Source organism: Oenanthe melanoleuca, chromosome 11 (genome assembly GCF_029582105.1).
Source record: "Oenanthe melanoleuca isolate GR-GAL-2019-014 chromosome 11, OMel1.0, whole genome shotgun sequence".
NCBI lineage: Eukaryota > Metazoa > Chordata > Aves > Passeriformes > Muscicapidae > Oenanthe > Oenanthe melanoleuca.
The window spans coordinates 241,105-262,538 of record NC_079345.1 but is presented as its reverse complement, the minus strand read 5'-3'; the positions used below and the strand labels follow the sequence as shown (position 1 = coordinate 262,538).

Below are 21,434 nucleotides of genomic sequence, written 5' to 3'. Positions count from 1 at the left end.
AACAGGATCGGTCTCTGTGCAGTAATTATTTTCCAAAGGCAATGGTGTGGTGTGTGTGAGCACTGCAGGTGAAGCTGGATCACTTTGTCACTCACCCTGGACATCCAGAGCTGCTGAGGACTGCAGAGATCACAGCAGCAACGAGGCAGGAGCGTCAGTGTCCCAAGACACAGGACACGACCTTGAGAAATAACAAAATTCCCAGGTGCTGTAAATTACCCCCATAAACCAATCAACAGGGAGGCCCTGGCAGCATCTGGAAACGCCCAACAATCATGGCTGGCAATGTGGGGACTTGAAGAAATGGGGCCATAGAGCTGAGCCTTTTCATAAAAACTTATTATTATTAAACTTATGTTCCGACATAGAAGACAGAAGACAGACTTGCTGCCCACTACTAAGGGAGAAAATTTGTGGCCAAACTCAGCTGCACTTGAAGATGCCAGAAATGCAGAGGACAATAATAGGATTTTTTCTTTTTTTTTTTTTTTTTTGCTATATTAATGGCAATAAAAGCAGTGTAGAAATAACATTCCCCTGTTCCCAAAAACAGCTCAGGGAGCTCTGGGGCAGCTGCTCCGGAGCCTGGGGCTGTGTTCATCCCAGGGGCTGAGTGTTCATCCCCCATGGACTGTGCTCATCATCCAGGGGCTGTGCTCAGCACCCAGTGGTTGTGCTGATCCCATGGACTGTGTTTATCTCCCTGGGGCTCTGTTCATGCCAGGGCTCTGTTCATCCCCCAAGGGCTCTGTTCATTCCAGGGCTCTGTTCATCCCCGGGCTCTGTTCATCCCATGGGCTCTGTTCATTCCAGGGCTCTGTTCATCCCATGGGCTCTGTTCATTCCAGGGCTCTGTTCATTCCAGGGCTCTGTTCATCCCAGGGCTCTGTTCATCCCATGGGCTCTGTTCATCCCATGGGCTCTGTTCATCCCCCAAGGGCTCTGTTCATCCCCGGGCTCTGTTCATCCCCCAAGGGCTCTGTTCATCCCATGGACTCTGTTCATCCCATGGGCTCTGTTCATCCCATGGACTCTGTTCACCCCAAGGGCTCTGTTTATCCCATGGGCTCTGTTCATCCCATGGACTCTGTTCATCCCCCAAGGGCTCTGTTCATCCCAGGGCTCTGTTCATCCCCGGGCTCTGTTCATCCCATGGGCTCTGTTCATCCCATGGCTCTGTTCATCCCCGGGCTCTGTTCATCCCATGGGCTCTGTTCATCCCAGGGCTCTGTTCATCCCATGGCTCTGTTCATCCCATGGGCTCTGTTCATCCCATGGCTCTGTTCATCCCAGGGCTCTGTTCATCCCATGGCTCTGTTCATCCCATGGGCTCTGTTCATCCCCGGGCTCTGTTCATCCCATGGGCTCTGTTCATCCCATGGCTCTGTTCATCCCCGGGCTCTGTTCATCCCATGGCTCTGTTCATCCCCGGGCTCTGTTCATCCCATGGGCTCTGTTCATCCCAGGGCTCTGTTCATCCCATGGCTCTGTTCATCCCATGGGCTCTGTTCATCCCATGGCTCTGTTCATCCCATGGGCTCTGTTCATCCCCGGGCTCTGTTCATCCCATGGGCTCTGTTCATCCCCGGGCTCTGTTCATCCCAGGGCTCTGTTCATCCCATGGGCTCTGTTCATCCCCGGGCTCTGTTCATCCCATGGGCTCTGTTCATCCCCGGGGCTCTGTTCATCCCATGGGCTCTGTTCATCCCAGGGCTCTGTTCATCCCCGGGCTCTGTTCATCCCAGGGCTCTGTTCATCCCATGGGCTCTGTTCATCCCCGGGCTCTGTTCATCCCATGGGCTCTGTTCATCCCCGGGCTCTGTTCATCCCCGGGCTCTGTTCATCCCCGGGCTCTGTTCATCCCGGGGCTCTGCTCATCCCCGCCCCCGGGGGCTCGGCAGTGCCTGCACGCACCTGATGAATGGGAGACAAATGTGTCTTTTATTGCTTCCAGAGCACACGGGCGTTTTCTCTGTCTTTTATAGGGGCTGTTAGACCACTGGAAATAGGAACTCTATGATTTGTTCTGAAGCCATTTCCCTTTCTCTTCTGTAATACGATCTGCAGGAATCATTTAAAGAGCTGAAGGCAATTTAGTGTCTTCTTTACCTTTCTCCCCACACTTCCTATGAGCTCTCCAGGAACCCTCCCGATGAACTAATCCTACTGTAAAATATTATTTACAGGCGTTATTCCCCTAATTAATTGTCTGCAGCCTTATTTACCAGGTTCTGGATTAACTCTGAGACCAGTGACTATCCAGAGCTGCTGTTTGCTCCAGAGCTGTCTTTCTTTTGCTCTGTTTATCTTTTCTTTGTAGAAGAGTGGCTCCATTATATACAAACTGTCCTGAGGCTTAGCAGATATTCCAGGGAATCACAGGACTGTATCTCATCTTCTCCAGTAATTAGTTACTCTCTCACATCTCAGAGGAATCACAGCAAACCTTCTTCCACATGCCATTGCTCCCTGTGAAGCAGAAGGAAATTGAAAGAATCACATTAATATTTTAATAGTTGACATTACAATTTTAATCTCACCCCAAATGCAGGAGCACTGGAGGGGGCATCTTCTCACTCTCTACAACTACCTGCTAGGAGGTTAGAGCCAGGAGGGGCCAGTCTCTTCTTCCAGGTAACAAGTGATAGCATGAGAAGAAATAGCCTCAAGTTTAGCCAGGGGAGGTTTGGTTGGATATTAGGGAAAATTTTTCATGGAAAGGGCTGGCACAGGTGCTGACCAGGAAAGCTGTACAATCACCTTCCCTGGAACATTTTTTTTTAATGTGGATGTGGCACCTGGGGACATGATTCAGTGGTGAACACAGTGGTGGTGCTTTGCTGAAGGTTGGACTTTGTGATCTTACAGCTGTTTTCCAGCCCTACCAACTGTGTGGTTCTGAGATTCTGAGCACAGGTGCCACAAACAGGCTCCACCTGTGACCTCTGAAGGGGCTGCTCAGCTCCAGCACATCTGGGGCAGCAAAGGCCCAAGGAGTGCCCACAGGGGAGCAGCCAGAGTTTAACCCTTCAGTGCCCACAGCAGCTGGTGGCTGTCCCAGCCCCAGGTGCCACCGTGCCTGCAGGGAGACGGCCCTGACAGCCCAGGAGCAGGGATGGCTCATGGATAACAGCCCTGGCAGCCCAGGAGCAGGGCTGCTCTGCTGCTCTTGGAGGGATCAGGTTTAGGAAGGGTTCCAGCACATCCTCAGGGTACAGCCCTGGGCTTGTGCCTGGCACCTGGGCAGGCAGAGTGCTGGTGGGCAGGGCTGCTGTGCCTTCCCTGGCCTGGCAGCAGCACCTCTGCCCTGCTCCCTGTGCCACCTCAGGGCTCCTCCAGAGCAGTCCCTGCTGACAATGTGCTGGATGACCCTCTCAGGACAGACAGTTTTTATGTCTTGTTCTGGCATCCTGCCACCTCTCCTAGTTGGGGTGTGTTTTTTAACACTGCCAAGACAGGGGGTTTAGGATGGGACAGGAATGCTTCCCTCAATTCACTAACTGCAGCAGATCACTTACTAGGGAGCAATTTCAGTTTCAGGCCCTGGCTCCATTCCAAACTAGGATGGGTCTTTTAGCCTGTTAGTCACAATAAAATAAACTCAGAGTTGGCCTCTGAAAGACCCCTCACACCCCTGCCAGGACAGGGGTTTGACACCAGCACAGTGGGACAGGGCACGCCCCTGTGCATTCCTGCAGAGCAGAGGAATTCATGTGTCCCTGAAAGAGAAGGAAAAGGATCTTCCCCAATGGAGGCATCAGCTACACCTACCAGCAGCAACTCTAAGATCAGTAAAAAAATCCCAATTTCATACACCCATGAGTGACAAACCAAAGCCAAATTACATAAAAGCACAAATTGGTGTGGATTTATGCTGCTCCTAATTTCAACTTTTTGGCCTGTGTGCATTTCAGCTGAAGGAATACTAAGAGAAAAACGTCTTAAATGTATTTTTTAAAATAGAAAAATTTCTGGTCAGAAATTATTACAAAGTTACAAGTCATGGGGTTGCAAGAGTTGTAGTGAAAATTCTGAGGAAATATGGTTGTAATGTGCCCAGCAGTCACAGTCACTCTGCTCTGACCCTCACAAAACTCTGGCTTTCTTGCTGTTTCCCTGGATTTCACAAATTTAAATGGTATCTTGTTTTGGAAAAAGAATTTGGAATTTGACTTCCATTCCCAACACCACCCCACAGTTACCCCATTCATGCCATCTGGTATTTGATCAATATACATGGCTGCAGGAGTATTTTACATTTGAGCCCTGTTACATTTTTCATGTGATGGTCCATTGCACCTGAGGCTTGGCCTTATGCTGAGCTAGACAAAAACAAATTAGAAGTTTCTTCTGTAGTATGCCCAGCCTTGTTATTTCTGTAGCATCTCATATGCCTGAGGCGAGCAGGATTAGTGGAGGATTACTGTGCATGCGCGCATAGCTTAGAAAGCTGCTTTGATTACAAAGCCCAAAAAAAGGATATTAAATTTTTATTACAAAAATATTTGGTTTACTTCATTGCTGCTCTAACAGCAGCCAGAGTCGCAGGCACTGTCTCGCTCGGGTCACGCTGCAGGTGCAGGCAGGGGCAGGCAGTGAATTCCTGGGGCTGTTCTGCTCACAGGGATCCCAGCCTGGAGCTGCTGGCCAGGCCAGGGGCAGGCAGTGAATTCCTGGGGCTGTGGTATTTACCACATCAGGGATCAGGGATCTCTGGTATTTACATCGCTGTGGTTTCAGCGAGCCCCATCCCGTTCCTGCTTTTCCACCAAGCGTTGGAACAGCTGGGCAGCTCCATCCTCCTGTGATTTAGCATTTGTCTGTGCATTTTTAAATTTTTTTGCCTACAGTAATTTGGTTTCTATATGGTCTCACAAACAAGTGTCTGAGACGTGAAAAGCTTGGCTTATGCCAAGGTGCTAAAGGCACCCTGTTTACCCGCTCGTCCATTTCCAAACTGGCTGCTTCCCTTACAGGAGAAAACCAGCTCCAGCATCTCCTGAGTTTGGAGACTTCCCCTATCTCGAATCAGTTCCGTGTGTGGCTCAGAGGCAGCACCAACTCCTTCATCAGCTTACAACACAGAAACCAGGTCCGCTCACGGCGTCTGGCCGGGGCAGCGCTGCCAGAGCCAGACGGGATGGGAAGGGATGGGCAGGAATGGGAAGGGATGGAACGGGAGGGAATGGAAAGGGACGGGATGAGATCGCCGGGGGCCTGCGGGGCCCGGGCCGCCATGTCCCGCCCGTCCCCATGGCAACGCCCCGCGCCGGCGCCGCGCGAGCGCCCCGCCCCTTCCCCGGTGTCCAATCGGCGCCCAGCAGGGAGGGGGAAGCCGAGCTTCCATTGGACATTCCTTACGTCAACCAATGCCCGCCGGGCCCCGCGGGCTCGCGAGGCCTCCCGCGTGCGCAGCGGCACCGCCCCCGCCCCTGGAGGGCGTTGATTGGTGGCTCTGGGGGCGGGTCTTATCCGCCCCGCCTCGCGATTGGGCCAGAGCCCTGTCAGTCAGGGGCGGGCAGGGGCTGGCGGGCCGTTCGAACGGCGCTGCCGCTGCTGGCGGGGCTTGGGGCGGGCACGGGGTCCCGTGTTCTGTCCTGTGTCCCCGCGTGTCCCCGGGCAGCTCTGGCGGAGCAGCTCCCGCCCGGCCCCCCTCCTCTCCAAAGGGCCCGGGGCAGGCAGGGCCCCCTCCCGGCCCGCTCCCAGCCGGGGCAGGCCAGGCCGCTCCGCTGCTGTTCCGGGAGGGATGGCGGGCGAGACCGCGCTGAGGGAAAGGCCTGGCACGTGCCAGCGGCGGAGCAGGTCAGTCCGTGCTCGGGGATCCTGTGCAGCGCCCCGGGCTGCGGGGGGAAGCGGGCTGGGCTGGGCCGAGCAGGGATGGTCACCGCGGCCGCGCCTTGTAACACCCGGCAGCAAAACTGTCTCCAGGCAGGTTGTGCTGCAGGGGCATTAGGAAACATCATCTGGTCTGCTTCCTTGCTGAAGAGTGGGATCAAATGCATCTCTCTGGTTTCTGGCAAACTATGGCAAACCTGTTATTAAAAGCCTCCATGGGCGGAGATTTGAAGTGAAACACTGAGCTGGCAGGTCCTGGAGTGCTCAGTGAGTCGGGTTCCTGTTTGTGTCGGTCCTGTTTGACCTCCTTAATTTAAGACCTTAGTTTCTTTCCACATCACTGATGAGATAAAGAAATATAAAGTTGTTTTTATTGAATAAAGCTGTAGGAGAGTGGGGGAGAAACACAGGAAGAGCTTTTCTATGTTACCACAATGTTTATTGCACAGAATGTAGTGTAGGGCAACAAGACATTAACTACTATTCTAAAATGCAGGATAACCTAGAAAATCTCCTGTGTGTTTAAAAAATCCCAAGCATATGCTTGGATGTTTATTCACTCTCTTGACTACAACAACCATGAAGGAGCAACTCTGAACTCTCCTGGTATGTGATAGTGAGAAATCCCTCCCTGATAACTATGAAATTCTGACTCTGGCCAGGTTTTGGTCAGGGTTGTTAGCTGTGGCACTTTCCTGGTTTTTGGAGGGTGACCTCTCTGTGTCTGACCATATGTTTAATATATTAATGAATGCTGGGAAGATGTAAGCATCATTGTCTTTGTGGTTTTCTGGCTGAGACAATGACATCTTCTGGAGCATAAATTCTCCTGTTTGGGTTGAATTTGTGTATGCTTATAAAAATTGCCCTAAAGAAATAAATTAACTTTGACTTTTAAATTTTAGACGGAACTGAGAAAACTTACAGCAACATCTCATAACTGGAAGTCAGAGGCACAAAGCTGCTTCTGAGCATGTAAGAGACATAAGCAGCCTCTCAAACTTTTCTTAACTGAAGTTAATTTCACTCCAGATTTTGATTTTAGAACCTCATTTTTTTGTCTCCTTTTTCTAGTTAGTTTTCCTGTCTTTGATTTATAGTTTTACCTCATGTTCTGTTGGGAATAGTTTTTTCATTTGTTTATACTAATGGCTTTACCCTTCCAGAAGCAGCTGAGATCTTGCTTGATATCCAGAAGTATTTCAGAAAGTGAACTCCAGCTCTTTGCTGCTGCCATTGCTCAGTTAACAGTGATGATTAAATCCCATAAATATTCTCTTGTCCTTGGCAGGAGAAACCTTGCAGGTGGGTTGATGGAAATCATTCCCATTCCTGTTGATATTTGTAAACTAAAATCAGGCTGTAAAATGCTGAATGCATACAGAAAGCCCATGCTGGTCTTCCATTCAAGCAGAGCAAATGTAATCACCAGTGCTCTCACCCTTTGGAGACCTGGAGCACTTAAAAAGAACTAGATGATTTGTAGATAGATTCTGCCCCAGACTTCAGTGTTAGGAAAGGGCAAGTGGTACTTCATCCTATTTCTGAAAATCAAACCCATTTTGTTCAATTCAACCCCCTCCAACTCCTCAGTCAATCTTGTCTTGGGGTAAGTGTGATCACTGGTGAGGAAAAGAAAGAGCCAGAATAGACCCCGGTGATAAAATCCCACTTTGGAAAGCCAGAATATTTGTTGTGTTTATGAGAGGCATTTTTGGGGGAAAATATGTGGTGAAAGTGGTGAGAAGTTTGACTTAATTTTTTGAGGCCACTTCTCTTGTGGGTATTTGGGTGCAGCAGAGAATGAAAGAAACTGCCTTATGAGAGGCTTAAAACCCAGTGGCTGTCTCTTGGCCAGTGTTGCTGATTTTCCAGTAAGCTCTGTGCTGCATGGAGGTGTAGAACCCTAATGGTTTGTTGTATGCCATTAAAAAGTATTGTACACTCATAAAAGAATGACATTTTGATCAATGCTGTTAAAAGAATTACTGTCTTGACACAGAAAAGCTTTCCTGCTGCAAGTTTAAAAATATGCCTTTAAAAGCTTTTTATTGAATACCTTTGCATCCCTCAGAAATGTGCTATTTTGGCACAGGGCTGCTCTGAAGTAACTCCACATTGTAACCTGAATGCAAGACCTCGTGTTTACCATCAGCAGGGTGTGAGGTGAGGCAGGTGTGTTCACTTACCTACTATCATGGGGACAAAGGAAAAGCACCTAGAGCTGCTTGTATGCAGGCTAAAAATACAACCCCTCATTTTTAGAGTCCCAAATCACTTGAAAGCTATTTGTTTGTTTTGACATTAATTCCTCTCTGTCCCTCCAGCTTTCTTTAGAGTGTCCCTTTGGACTTTGAAGCTATGCATTGATGTTGGAAGGAGGCAGGTGGCAGGTAGGGAAACTACAAATCTCTCCAGTGCAGCTGGGTCCTGGCTTATGGGCAGGTGGGCTCTGCTGGGAGAAACTTGAATTGAAGGTGTCCAAGGTGGTCCTGTGGTGCAATACTTCTCGTGGCAGGAATCTCCCCTCAGTGTGGTAAAAGATCTTGTGTCAGAGCTTGTGATTAATCCCAGCTGCTGGAGGAGTGCTGTAGCTGGGCAGAATCTCAGCTGCACTGCTCAGCACGGATGGCAGATGCTGTCAGGGGGGAGCTGAGGACCCCAGGCAGGGAACTGGGAGGCAGGGCTGTAATTCCTCAGCTCTGTCATGCTCTCACGTGTGTGCTTTGTATGTATGTTTGTTGAGCTTTTGTGTTTCAGGCTTTCAGTTGTTTAGCTGCCTGTGATGTTCTAAATACAACTTATATGAAGGTGGAGGAACAAACTGAAAGAGCCAAGAATGGTGAGATGAGTTTTGCTGTAAAGAGATCCAGGATAAATTGTTCTCTAGGCTTTTTCTTCCTCTCCTTTCTATATATTCATGACCAGAGCAAAGCAGCAGATGGTTTGGGTGCAGTTGGTATGGACCATGCCCTGTCATGGGGGATTGCAGAATGCTTTTTGGGAGGTTTTGTGACAGGTGTGTGAGCTCACAGCATTACCTGGCACTTCCATACCTCAGGTGAAAAAAGCTGTGCAGCAGTGGGATTTAATTGAAAGAAAGCAAGATGTTTAGTTTCACCATGTGTGAGTAGCTCCCTTTAAGTTCATAAATATTAATGCATATTCTGCAAAGACAAGGTATGAAAGGAAGAAGCAGGAGAGCTTGAATGCTTGTATTTCACATAGGAGGGTTTTGCTTGGAGAAAATCAGTAGAATTGGCATCTGTCTCACTTGTTTCCTAACTGTCTCTCAAAACCTGAGTTTTGTCTATTTTGACCTTCAAGGAAGTAATGAGATGCCCAAATACATCCTTACTTCTGTTTCAATCAAACTTTTGGCAGCTTTCTAGGGGAGTGGTTGCTTTGGTTTTTTCAATAGTGAGTTTATGTCACCAGCTGCTATCACCTGTTTTCTGAAGCCTCTCTTGTGTGGTTTTAGCTTTGGAAGAAATATGAAAGCAAAATTATCTCCATGGCCCTATTTACCCACAGTATCTCACTTGAAGCTTCCTACAAATGTTTTCTACAGTGACCTTTCAGAGTACCTGCTTTCAGGAGAGGCTGCCAGCCTGGAAGTGGGACTTAGGCATGTTTTCTTACATTTAGCTGTACTAAAAATGGTGATCTTTGCTCCACTCTTCGTCTGGCAAACTAAATTGCTTTCTACCACTGATCCTTGTTTTCATCACTCTAATCTGTAAATTTGTTCAGTAATCATCTTGTGCTTGTTTTTCAGAGCATAGACAAAGCTGCTGCATAGCACAGGGTCAAGCTCTTGAGGGTGGGATAAAAGAAACTGTTCTCTTTTGTGTTGATACTTAATTGCTATAAGCTGGAAACATTTATTCAGTATTTGGCCTTATCTGCAATTACATTCTGAGGCCTATCAGTCTCTAGCCCACTTGATGTGTCATGTTGATTTTGATTTTCTTAATCAAATGTCATTTTGCATCAAGTCAACTGCCATACAAAACCTGCCATATCCTTGCTATTAATTAGCAATAAGCATTTAATTAAAAACCATGCTAGTGTAAGAATATATTTTCTGAAAATTCATGTCACTAATGCTATATTACTCTCTCCATTTTTTTTTTTTTTTTTTCTAGACAGAGACTTGTATTGGCCATTCTGTTGCTTTGCTATCAGTGTCATATATACAAGATTGTAGCTAATCATGTCACCAAATCTGGAAAAAAAAAAGAAACACAACATTGCTCTAAAACTACCCCCCCAGTATGGTTTCTCTCTGTCCTCTCAAATAGCCTGTTTTCCAAAGAATTAACATTAATAGTCCAAACAGCTCCTCAGACAATCTCTTTGTTCTAATCACCATGGAAATTGAAACCTAGATCTTAACTCTTCCCCATTTGACCTACTTCAAGCCACTCACTCAAGATATAACTGTCCTAGCATCTGTCTTCCTGTGGGACTTGCAGGAATCCTTGTTAGAGGTTCCTGGAGTCCCTTGCTTAGCCAGTCACAACAGCAGCACTAGAGGTGATTGTGACTTGTCACTGCTTTGGGCAGCTGGGGTTAAAGGGATGTGGGACAGAAGCTGACAGTCTCAATCTCTTTCTGGTATCATTTCAGGTGAATTACATGGCTTTGGTTTGGAATTGATTAAAACTTGATGTTAATCCTTGCTGCTGTGAAATAGAGGAAGTCAAGAAACTTTTACAAGTAACCCCAAATCTATAGAAATGGATTCTGCTAGTGTAGTATTGTCACCAAATCATCATCACAGATATCAGTTGTGTGATGTGATCATGGAGTTCCTGAATGTTGGATGGATGGAGCTGCTGTGAGAACTGGTGGGAGCAGATCTTTGGGCAGCAGAGACAGGGAATCCACTTTTTAATATAATGACCTTCAAAATCAGACCTCTGTGTTATCTCATGTTTTTGGCTGACTTCCTGTGGCCATGTGCATAAATCAGGTCAGTTTGCTCACTTGATGTGCATAGACAAGTATGAGGATTATGAAATGAGAGCAATAACACAGCAGTGTGTATTACAGTGGGAGGAATAAAGGGAAGCATAGAGGAAAGTGGTGCCCTTTTGTGGAAATATTTATGAAAAAATTGATTACTGGAAAATAAAATGGGTGATTGGTACCTGTGGAATATCTTGGGAATAAACAGATTAATAAAATCAGTAAGATGAGACCAGGAAGGTGTGTTTTGTTGCTTGCTGGAGTAATGAGAAACACTTTTGTATTTGTGAAAAGGGCATGTTCTGGATCCTGGAGATCATATTGTACTGAAGTTTTGGGGAGTACATCAGCTGGTAGTTCAAAGTGAGGTTTGTTTTTAAGTCTGGAACTTGAGTTGCAGTGTATTTTCTTGTTCTGGGTCTCGCTTGAGGAGCTGCACGGAGCTGAGGGATTAACTCATGTACTGAAAAGAGCTGTGGCTTGTTCTGCTCCCCTCATGTTTTTAGCAGGGCAGGTTGCAGGATGTTTTCTTTGTTGCTGTGGTGTTTGGGCTACAGGGATTTCAAATTTTTCAGAGAAAAAAGATAGCTTCAAATTCAGCTCTGAGTCTGATATTTGTTTTATTAGTGGAAATCTTTGTCTCATGTGTTTTCCCAGTTCTAGATAACCTTTTCTTGTAATCTAAGAAATTAATTTCTTTGTTGGACTCATTGCAAGTAAACTTGATAGCAGGATTGCTGTTATTGAGGCAGCTTACACAGTGATTTGCTAAGTACAGCCTCTTCATATAATGTGAAGCAGAAGTCGATTTATTGACCACCACTGGGATTTCAGGAACTGTTGAACTACCTGGTTTTTATCCTTCTCTCATAAAATTTGCTATTAAATGTCTTTTTTTCTGTTACCCTCTTGAAAAGGGTTCTCTTTGAAATGCAGTTGTACAAGAGCAGCAATCCTACTCGTGTCTGTGCTGTAGAGTTTGGCTTTTTAATGAAGGACCTACAGGGTCATGTAAAGTATCTTAACATCAGATTCTTGAAGGTTTTTGTCAAATACTTTCCTGTGCCAGGAGGACACTGACGTTTCTCAGCTGTGACCACTGGCTCTGTGGCTGTGGTGCCAGCCCTTGGCACAGAGCAGATCCCAGTGGGAGCAAACACTGCAGAGAGCAGCTCTGCTCTTAGCACAAGACTGAGCTTGTTGCAGTGCATGTCCTCTGTCAAATGTTATCTGCTGCTCCTCTGCAATGCTAAGGAATTGATAAATATATAATGGGATTGGTTTGTGCTGTTTGCTGTTTATTCATAACATTCATAATATTCATATTCAGTTTTTTACTTCTTTCTGCAAGCTCTTCTCTAAGGTGTACGTTAGGAAGGAAAACTGTTGTCTCTGGTAATCTGTAAAAACAGTTTTAAAATAGAATCCAAGTGAACTGTACAAGTGGATTATTGATTCTTGGGGATGCAGAGAGAATGCTTTCTGTGAAGTCCTCTTCATTGCTTCAGACTCTTTACCAGTGTCTGGAGGCTTTGGGGGTGATGTTTTTTGATTAACACACAGTAATGGAGAAATCATCTCTAGTTAATCTGGATTTCTGACAGTTCTTCCCAGACACTGCTGCAGATGGGATGTCAGAGGTGGGTGTTTGGGAGTGGAACTTGGGCATTTACAGTTGTGGTCTGTGGTGGTAAAGCTCTGGGATCCTGGTGTTCCTGCTCCATGGGATGGTGCCACGCTGTGCTCAGTGTGACCAGAGCACAACCCTGCTCGGAACAGGCACTGCTGCTCACTGCCACAGAGCTGCTCCAGGCATGAAAGGGAAGGCAGAAGAGAAGGGCTATCAGAGTGCCTTAGATTATTGCAACCAGCTAGAGGGGAGGACATGTTTGAACCCTGATGCTGTGTGCACAGCTGCAACATCTGCCAGCCTCATGCCTGCCTGGCCAGCAGTTGCCCAGAGAGGAACCTGAGCCCAAAATGGTGAGCAAGAAAGGATCTGCTGTACATCCCTGGTTCAGACACCACCATGCAGCTTCTTCACTCTGTCTTTAATTAAACTTGGGTTTTCTGTTGTTGTAGCTGGAAGCAGCGTGCTGACACAACTCATTCTTGTATCAAACAGATTAAAATGTCAATGTTTTAATGTTCTCATCTGTGGGAAAAAGAAAATAGTTGGGTGTTTCATTTATAACTTAAAAAGATGCTGTGGGAAAGGTTTACTTGTGCAAGATGGAAAATGACAACTAAGGTACAGAGCTCCATTTAATATTAAGAGTCTTTAAAAGGCTGAAAATAGTGAAAGGATGAAATCTCTTCAGGAAATAGGCTATACTGGGGCACAGCAGTTTAAAGCAATTATAAATTCACTGTATTTTTAATTATTCACTCTGTTTTCTTTGCATTTGTGGCATGGTGTGCACACGTTCTGATGAGCTCATGTACCAAACCAGCACACTGTGTGAGAAAGAAAAGAATTCAGGTATCTGAAAAGAATGGTCAGCAGTCATGGTTGTCCTCCATGCTCCAAGGGACTTCCTTCTGGGAGAAGTATTTTCTAGGAAGTAGTGTAATATTATTTTTTGTGACCAATTCCATTCCTGTTTTCTGCAGGTTTGCTCCCTGGGCAGTTTGAGAAGTGACAGTGGCACTGGTTTGGAGCTGTTGGTTGCAGTGCAGGCAGGTTCTGGGCTAGCAGGGGGCTGCTGGCCAGGGGTCTGGCCAGCAGCTGGAATTGCCTACTTGGGATTAACGTGGCTCTCCTTCAGAAAGTGCCTCCCACACCTTACTCCCTTGCATGTCCGATTACTATGCTCACCAATGCCCTTCCTGGGCTGGGGGGAAGAAATCATCATTTTAAAGAAGGGAAACTGAAAGAGCTCCCACTGAACACTGACGCTGCAAGAAGAGTGCTGAGTGTCTTTTCATTTTACTTTCTTGGTCTCTCTCATTTATCTCAGCCCATCTCCTACAGCCTGATTGCTGGGGGATCAATTTGTTGGCAGGGGTTATTCCAACATCAGCAGAATGCATGTTCTTACTGTTCTGCTTGGAACTGGGTGCTGGAGCCAACACAAACAGCTCTGGTGTGGGAACCAATGCTGGGTGTTTGAGTCAGGCTGTTCTTGGTGGTCTGTCCATCCTGCAGTAAAAATGTCAGCAGTTTCTTTTCCCATAGTGTTCACTTATGCTCCTGTTGTTTAGTGTTTATACGATCACTCTGCCTGTGGACAGTTCAAATAATTTTTTTAAATAAATTCTGTGGTTTTCTTCACTTTCAGCTCTTGTTTTCTGTAGGTTTTGGGATTTTTCCACTCTATGGCTTCTTTTTTTTTTTTTCCCTTTCCCATTGTCAAAGGGAATGTGGCATTTTGTGTTTAGTGTTGGTTTTTTATTGTTTGTTGTTTTCACATGAGATAAAACTTGACCGTGGGGACACCTCTTAGGGCAAAGGAGCTCCAAGTGCAAGCAGAGTGCCTCCAGAATGCCTCAGGAGCCAGGGTTCAGGGTGCTGCAGGATGAGCTGTGCTGAGGCTGCTGACAGAGGTGATGCTGCACTCAGATTTTACTGCCCTCAAGGACATCAGACACCACTGAAGCACTTGGTGGTGTGCTTTGTAACACCCTTTCAAGTACTCAGGAACCACCAACATTCCTCACTGGCTGTGCATGGTGCTCTAGTGAAAGTCCAGGATGCAGGATGCTTGTGAGAGCTGGATGGTTTGAAGCTTTCTGTAATTCTTCCTGTTACCCTCAGGGCATACTGAAAAATTACCTCTTTGTACAGTCTTTGGGATGTGATGCAGTCCCCAGTCAGACACTGCTCTATTAAATAAAAAGTATGATAAGCCTAAAAGCATTGAATTCGGTATTTTGAATCTCTAAAGGCCAATCCCAGTGTGGATCTATTTGGACTAATTTACTGAACTATTTAGTTTCTCCTCCTGCATAACAACCATTCCATCCCCAGCCATTACCAAGTCAGCTCTGCCTCTGCAGCTGCCAGGAATAACTTTACTTTGCATGGATAATTAACTGGATTGAGTAACAGCGAAAAAAAATTATTTCCACACAGTGGTAATAATAAATCTGTTACTACTTTTGGCTCTCCATGTTATTGCCATATTTGGGTATGTCTTAATGAGGAAGTTGCTTCCTTTGGCTGGGTTCAAATACCAGCAGGAGCCTGCCTGCAGCACTGGGCTGGGCTGCTGAGAGGAGGGCAGAGGGGCATTGGAGCAGGCAGCCATTCCTGCAACAAATCACTCTCTGTTTTCTTTTGGTGGGGTTTTTGTTTTTGAGGGAGGTGTTTATTGTTTTTTTTCTCCCAGCAAGCAGCAAACTTCCAGTCTTTGTGACAAGATAAAACTTAGAATTTCTGTTCATATAAGAATCAAAGCTTTGCTAGGATGGAAATCTTGCAAACTTTTGTTTTCCCCAAACCAAAATTAACCTTTCCTGTGAGGATATTTGAAGCATCCCACTCTGTTTTCCAAATGCATAAGCTATGGGGATGGGACCTGCTGAGCTCACCACAGAAGTTCTGAACACAATAACTTTCATATCTCATAACAACTTATCTGACACTCTCACCTTTTCTAGAGCCATCCTCTTCCCTTTCCCGTTCATTCTCATCACCTTTGTCCCACGGTCTGGAGCCCTGCTGTCCCTCAGCCCCCAGGAATGAACCTCTCCCTGCAGAGGCTGCTTTCAGCTGGGGGAGCAGTCCCAGGAGTCCAGGAGCTGCACCTGGTGTGTGCCCTGCTGCTGTCCTGGGGGTACAGCACCCCAGCTGCCCTTCCTCCTGCAGCCATGAGGAGGGTCACTGACCCAAAGAGCAGTGTGAGGATGCCACAATGGGCAGCACAAGGGAAAGCTGAAGGCTTCTGGGAAGAAGAGGGCAAAGTAACTTGGTAGTAGAGAAAATTAAGGAAGATGTTTGTTGGCTTGTGCCCATTAACATTTCCTTCTGTCAGTCTTGCCTGTGCCCCACTATTTAATTTGCTCTATGCCTAATCCATATCTGCTGCTCCTTTTCCATCATCCTCTCACCATGTCAGCCTCCTGCCTCTAACCACTGCCCTGTGCAGGCAGCTCCTGCAAAAAATAAAATGCAAAAATTAAATTAGTTATTGATAAATAACTAAGTGGAGTTTGGTAAAGAGGGGAGGAATGTATAACCTTAAAGCTGCAGAAGTTTGATGGTTGTAAAACTAATCACTGAATTTAGAAAAGACAAAAGGAAACGGCTCAAAAAAAAGCATTTAAGCAATTCTTGGTGAAAAGGGCTCTTTGCCAAAAATAACTTCACTTTATTGAATTGCTCATGTGGTGGAAGGAAAAAAATAGTCAAAAAATAAGAACTTAGAGGATTTCTTTTCCCATGTTTTCAGCATTGATTTGGCTATGTGACTGCCTATAAAACCTGTCAAACTGTGAAAATGCTGGATGGATAGTGCAGGTTAAGGTCTGTGAGCTTATGTTTCTTATTGCTTGGTGCAGTTGAGGATGTGTCATGTCATTAAAAACAGTCACTTAGATGACTTTTCTATATTAATTCTGAGGCCTGCAATAGACTGGGTGTAAATGTAAGTGGCCATGTGGCTTCTTCATCCTGTCTGCTTTGACAAAGTATGAGCATGAATGGAGCACTGATCTGCTCTCTGGTATCAAATTTAGGATAAAGTCAACTGGAAGTTAAATCATTTGGTTTTGCCTTCATTGAATTATAACAAAGTTACCCTGGCTTAAGTCCAAATTCCCCAAAAGTGTTTGCTTACAAGATGTACCTCTGAGTTTGCTGGCCCCAAAGCTGCCTGGAGTGGCAGTGGGTCCATGCTAATGGTGCTGCTCTGTAGTCTGGGCTCCAGCCAACTTCAGGGCTGGTGTTACTTCTCTAAATCTTTTTCTTAATTGCTTTTCACTGCAGAGAAATTCCAGCTGAGCACATGCTCTCACATCACTGTCAAAGAATTGTGGGGGCCTGACTACTGCCCTACAAATAAACAATATGCTCAAGCCCAGCAGTGAGATGCCTGTGAGAAATATCTGTGGTCAGCACCTTCCAGACCTCTGCTCTCCAAAAATAAGCCAACTCAAAAGAAATCACTTGGCAGATTTGTATAGACCCTTCTGAAACAAAGACCAGCTTTTTGGAAGATGGTTGGTTAGGCTGCTCAGATAAATACTGAGAATTTTCAATATCCCTGGGATATAGTGTAAGTTGTTCTCAGCAAGGAGAGCCACAAACTGAAGCTGTTTGCAGAAATGCCAATTTCCTTTGAGTCTCAGATGTGCAGGTGGGAGAGAAGCCATGATGCTGTGAGCAGGTATGGACTGTGGGCTCAGCTTGGCTGACAGCTCCTGGAAGGTCTGGGAAGCAGAAACAGCCCGTGGGCTCTCAGGCTGTGGGGACCTGCCCTGACTTCAGAATCAGCACGTGGAAGCTGCACTGAATCCCAGCACTTCCCAGCTGCTGCTCCCAGCGCTCAGCAGAGGAGGAGGAGCAGCAGTCCCACAGCGGCACTATCAAAGGTTTGCAGTACATTGCTGTATGGGTGAGATCCTGGCTGTGGCCCCCGCTGCACCCGCGGCTCGCAAGGCTGCGAGGGGCCCGTGCCCCTCGGCTCCTGCTGTGCCACCCGTGTGGCAGCAACAGGCCCCTCCTGTCTCACGGGAGAGCAACGGGCCCCTCCTGTCTCACGGGACAGCAACGGGCCCCTCCTGTCTCACGGGACAGCAACGGGCACCTCCTGTCTCACTGGAGAGCAACGGGCACCTCCTGTCTCACTGGAGAGCAACGGGCCCCTCCTGTCTCACGGGACAGCAACGGGCCCCTCCTGTCTCACTGGAGAGCAACGGGCCCCTCCTGTCTCACTGGAGAGCAACGGGCCCCTCCTGTCTCACTGGAGAGCAACGGGCCCCTCCTGTCTCACGGGACAGCAACGGGCCCCTCCTGTCTCACTGGAGAGCAACGGGCACCTCCTGTCTCACGGGACAGCAACGGGCCCCTCCTGTCTCACTGGAGAGCAACGGGCACCTCCTGTCTCACGGGACAGCAACGGGCACCTCCTGTCTCACGGGACAGCAGTGGGGCACACTGCCCCTGTCCCTGTCCCTCTGCTCCTGCTACCCGGGGCTCCCTTCTGTCCTGGTGGGTTTCAGTACGCAGCTGTAGCTGTAGCTGTAGATTTCTTGATGTCAGTTTTGGATTGTTCTTCCTGACTGTAACAGACCTAAAGACAGAAGATAAAGTGTTGAGCACAGTTCTCTCCTTGGCTACAATCCTCTCAGATGGCTGCACTGGTGCATCGTTGCTGACTTTAATTGTGTAGTTTGAATGAAAATGAGAAGGGAGCAGTTTGCCTTGGGCCCATGCATACCTGGCATGCTTCATCACAGCCTGACAAATATCCCTTAACCCAGTCACTAGGGTTATGTATCTTAGGGCTTATTTTTAAAAATCCAGCCCAGGGAATTGTGGTGTTTTTAAGGGGAGGGGTGTGACCTGCAAATACTTGATTGATTCTGTTCCTCTTCCACAGTTCTATGTAAAATTTATTTACTGGCTTTCCTTTTAAACCATTAGCTGACCTTCCATATGGATCTCAGCTGTGCATTAGCATTGCTTGGGGATGTGTTTGTATCTTTTGTCTAAAAATACCCAGCCGGTAGGATCCATGATCCATGAAAGCTAATTGAAACAATTTCTCTTCAAGTTTTGGCAAGTGAAGCATGCATTATAAGCATTAATATCTATAAATTGAATTGTTAATGAATCTAGACACTAATAATGAATGCAATTTTGTAGGCTTAACTAGAAACACTAAAATTATCAGGATCTGGAACAGAATTTTCAATCATTTTTGCTTATTAAATAGCAAAACTATGCTTTTAATAAGCTAATCATTTTTATTTGACCCCATAGGAGTAGCTCAGCTGATTAGAAACAGGTTTCAAAGTGCAAAACAATGTTATTTTTCTCTCCCTGTTTTAACTACCACAGTGCTGATCAGATCAGATACTGATCTCCATTGCTTATCCTGCAATTCCTCTAAAAGAATTTGCAGCAGAACCTCTCTATGTGCCATTGAACAGGAGAATTCTCTGCACAGATAAATCGTGCTGTAAGCTGCCAAAACAACTGGAACTTGCTTGAAAGACTGTTAGTGCACAGAAATACAAATATGAAAGATTGCTATTTGGTCTTTGTTATATCCAGAAATAGAAACGCACTTGATGCAACTCAAAACTCAAGACCAAAGCTAATAAATAGAAATCTTCTTTCCCAATTTCAAATTAGCCTTTAGGATTTTAGGCAGCTGAAGAATATGGTACGATTCAGAGTTATAATAACAAGTAGACCTTAGGGTCTGATGGTTTCCTTTAAAACAGTTTATTGAAGTTTGCCATTCTTCCTGACTCCTGACTCCAGTGGCTGAGACTGGGAGGGCACAAGGAGATAACTCTGCAAGTCCCTCAGGCAAAGCTTCTCCCTGCTCTGTTGCTGGCAGCCCTTGCAGACAGGCTGTCAGCTTTTATGGAGCACTGGTGTCCCTTAGACAAGCAATTTCTTTTACCAAAAGATTTAGTAACTCTACAGCATTTGTTAAACGAAAAAATCAAACTTTGTTATCTTGCAAGATAACAGTAAAGAACGATCTCTGAAAGGTGAGGGAAAGGGATGCCCAGGATTTATCTCTGGATTTACGTCTGGGAAGGACCATAAAAGGTTCCTGCATCTCTGGAGGCCTTTGATATCCTAACAGAAATGTATTCCAGTGCTTAATTACATTTTCTAATTGAGAGAGGGCATTTCCTTTATTTAATCTAAATCTCTCTTACTACTGTTCCTACCTACTTCCATTTTTTTTTGTATTCTATGAACATGGAGAAAGGTGTTCACTCTTTATTACAACCTTCTCTTTATTTGAAGGCTCTTTCCATGTGCCTCAGCTGCCCCAGAACTTCCTCCCCCCTCATTTCTCCCCTTCTTTAGCATGGACAGATGTCGGGTAGCAGTGACAACTGAGTGATTAACATGGGATGGCAAGGGAGCAATACTGGCTAGCTTGGAGGGATGAAGTGATAAGGAAAGAAAGAAATATCAACAGATGGAACTAAACAGTACAGCAGGGATTCAAAATACTTCACCAAAGTACTAATGGGAAAGAATTGGTGTTTCCTAGTTCAATTTAAAAGTCAATGGGAAATTAATATTAAGCTAATATAGAAATACACATGAAAGTGCAGAGTGTTCTATGCAGGAGCTCTAACTTAGTAGATAGCACTGTAAATGTTACACTGAAATATTTAGCTGAAGTAGTTCAGAATATTTTTACCACTTGGACATTTGTTTCTGTGTCCATGCACACTGGGATCCTGTTCTGCCTCCCCTGGTGGCTGCCAGTGAACCCCTGGACACTTTCCACTCCTTTACAGATCTTATCCCTGTGCTGAGTGTTACAGGGAGTGCCTGACAAATGCCACCAGGGATGGCCATGATCACAACCATGGCTGTGCAGCTCAGCTCCTCTCGAGGCTAAACAATTTCATTTCGGTAAGATGCTTGGTAATATTTTCATTATGACACATCTGCAAAATGAAATTACTGAGATCATTTGAGGGGAGAAGTGCTTGAGGGTCTTCTCCCACCTCCCCACCAGTGCCTTTTCCTGATGGACAATATGCTGGCAGAAAAACCTACCAGTGGAGACTTGCTCAGCCTGAAGAGTGCCTTGTACCTGCAAGGGAGAGGCTGCTGGGTCTGAGGTGTATATTCCTCTTCTGTTTCTTCTGTGAAAAGTTCATATTCTGTGAGACTATCAGAATTATCTTTAATAATTGATATTAGAATTCATCCATTGATGACTGGTGTGTTTGGGCTTATTCTTTGATGTCTTCTGCTTTCAAAGATTCCTTTTCCCAATCAAAAGCAAAAAAAAAAAAGAAAAAAATTTTCTCAGTGCTGCTGTCTATTGACATTCTACAGAATAACTGCCCTGGAGTTAATTCCTCCTCTTAAGTAAACTACTTCAGTCAGGGCTGTTAGCATGGAAAATATTGGCATTCCTGTTTACTGAACAGGAGTCTTCCAGGAGCCTTGCTTTTTTAGTGAATTTCGTGTATGTACACGTGTACTTTTCAATAAAAGTAACAAATAATCCAGGCAAACCTGGGAGCCTACTAGTGAGTCATATGCAAACTGAACTAAAAATATTTAATCCTGGAGTAAACATTTATGAAGTGTCTGTGCCACCCTTTGCAAAGGGATAAAGTGGTCAGTCAGTGTGCTACAATGTGCATCCAAGAAAGAGCTGAAATAATACCTTTTTGTACTTTAAATTAAAACAATGTAGATAATAATATAAATCAGGTAATGTGTTAAAGCCTTGCAGCCTCTTTCTTTCACCTGAACACCAGTTGTGTCAGGTGCCCACCCTCCTCCTCCTCCAGAAAAGAAGTTTCTTTCCCTCAGAATCTGCCCCTGCTGCTGCTCCTGCACTGACACAGGTGAGAGCTGGAGAACTCTGCTTCACAGCTTGAGATGCAGTTTTTCCAGCTATAAAAACACAACCACACAGTGTATCTCAAACAAGTACTAGAGAAGGAGGACTTTACCTGAG

The 21,434-nt window shown here is 45.9% G+C and overlaps 1 protein-coding gene across 5 annotated transcripts in view; it reads left to right on the top strand.

Annotated features, from left to right (window-relative positions):
- The first annotated feature begins 5,503 nt into the window (after positions 1–5,503).
- LOC130257926 (uncharacterized) overlaps positions 5,504–21,434 on the top strand; it is a 70,117-nt gene continuing 54,186 nt past the window's right edge. The window contains exons 1-6 of one of the 5 annotated variants that reach the window (XR_008841405.1): positions 5,504–5,802; positions 6,741–6,810; positions 7,002–7,140; positions 8,163–8,228; positions 8,596–8,677; positions 10,468–11,171. Coding sequence is in view for 1 of the 5 variants with exons in the window: in XM_056500893.1 (XP_056356868.1) it covers positions 5,747–5,802 (56 nt within the window). In the remaining 4 variants the exon portion in view is untranslated. Of the gene's footprint in view, positions 5,803–6,740; positions 6,811–7,001; positions 7,141–7,842; positions 8,011–8,162; positions 8,229–8,595; positions 8,678–10,467; positions 11,172–21,434 lie in introns of those variants that run through there. The other 4 variants (XR_008841406.1, XR_008841404.1, XR_008841407.1 and 1 more) reach the window with 4 other exon arrangements.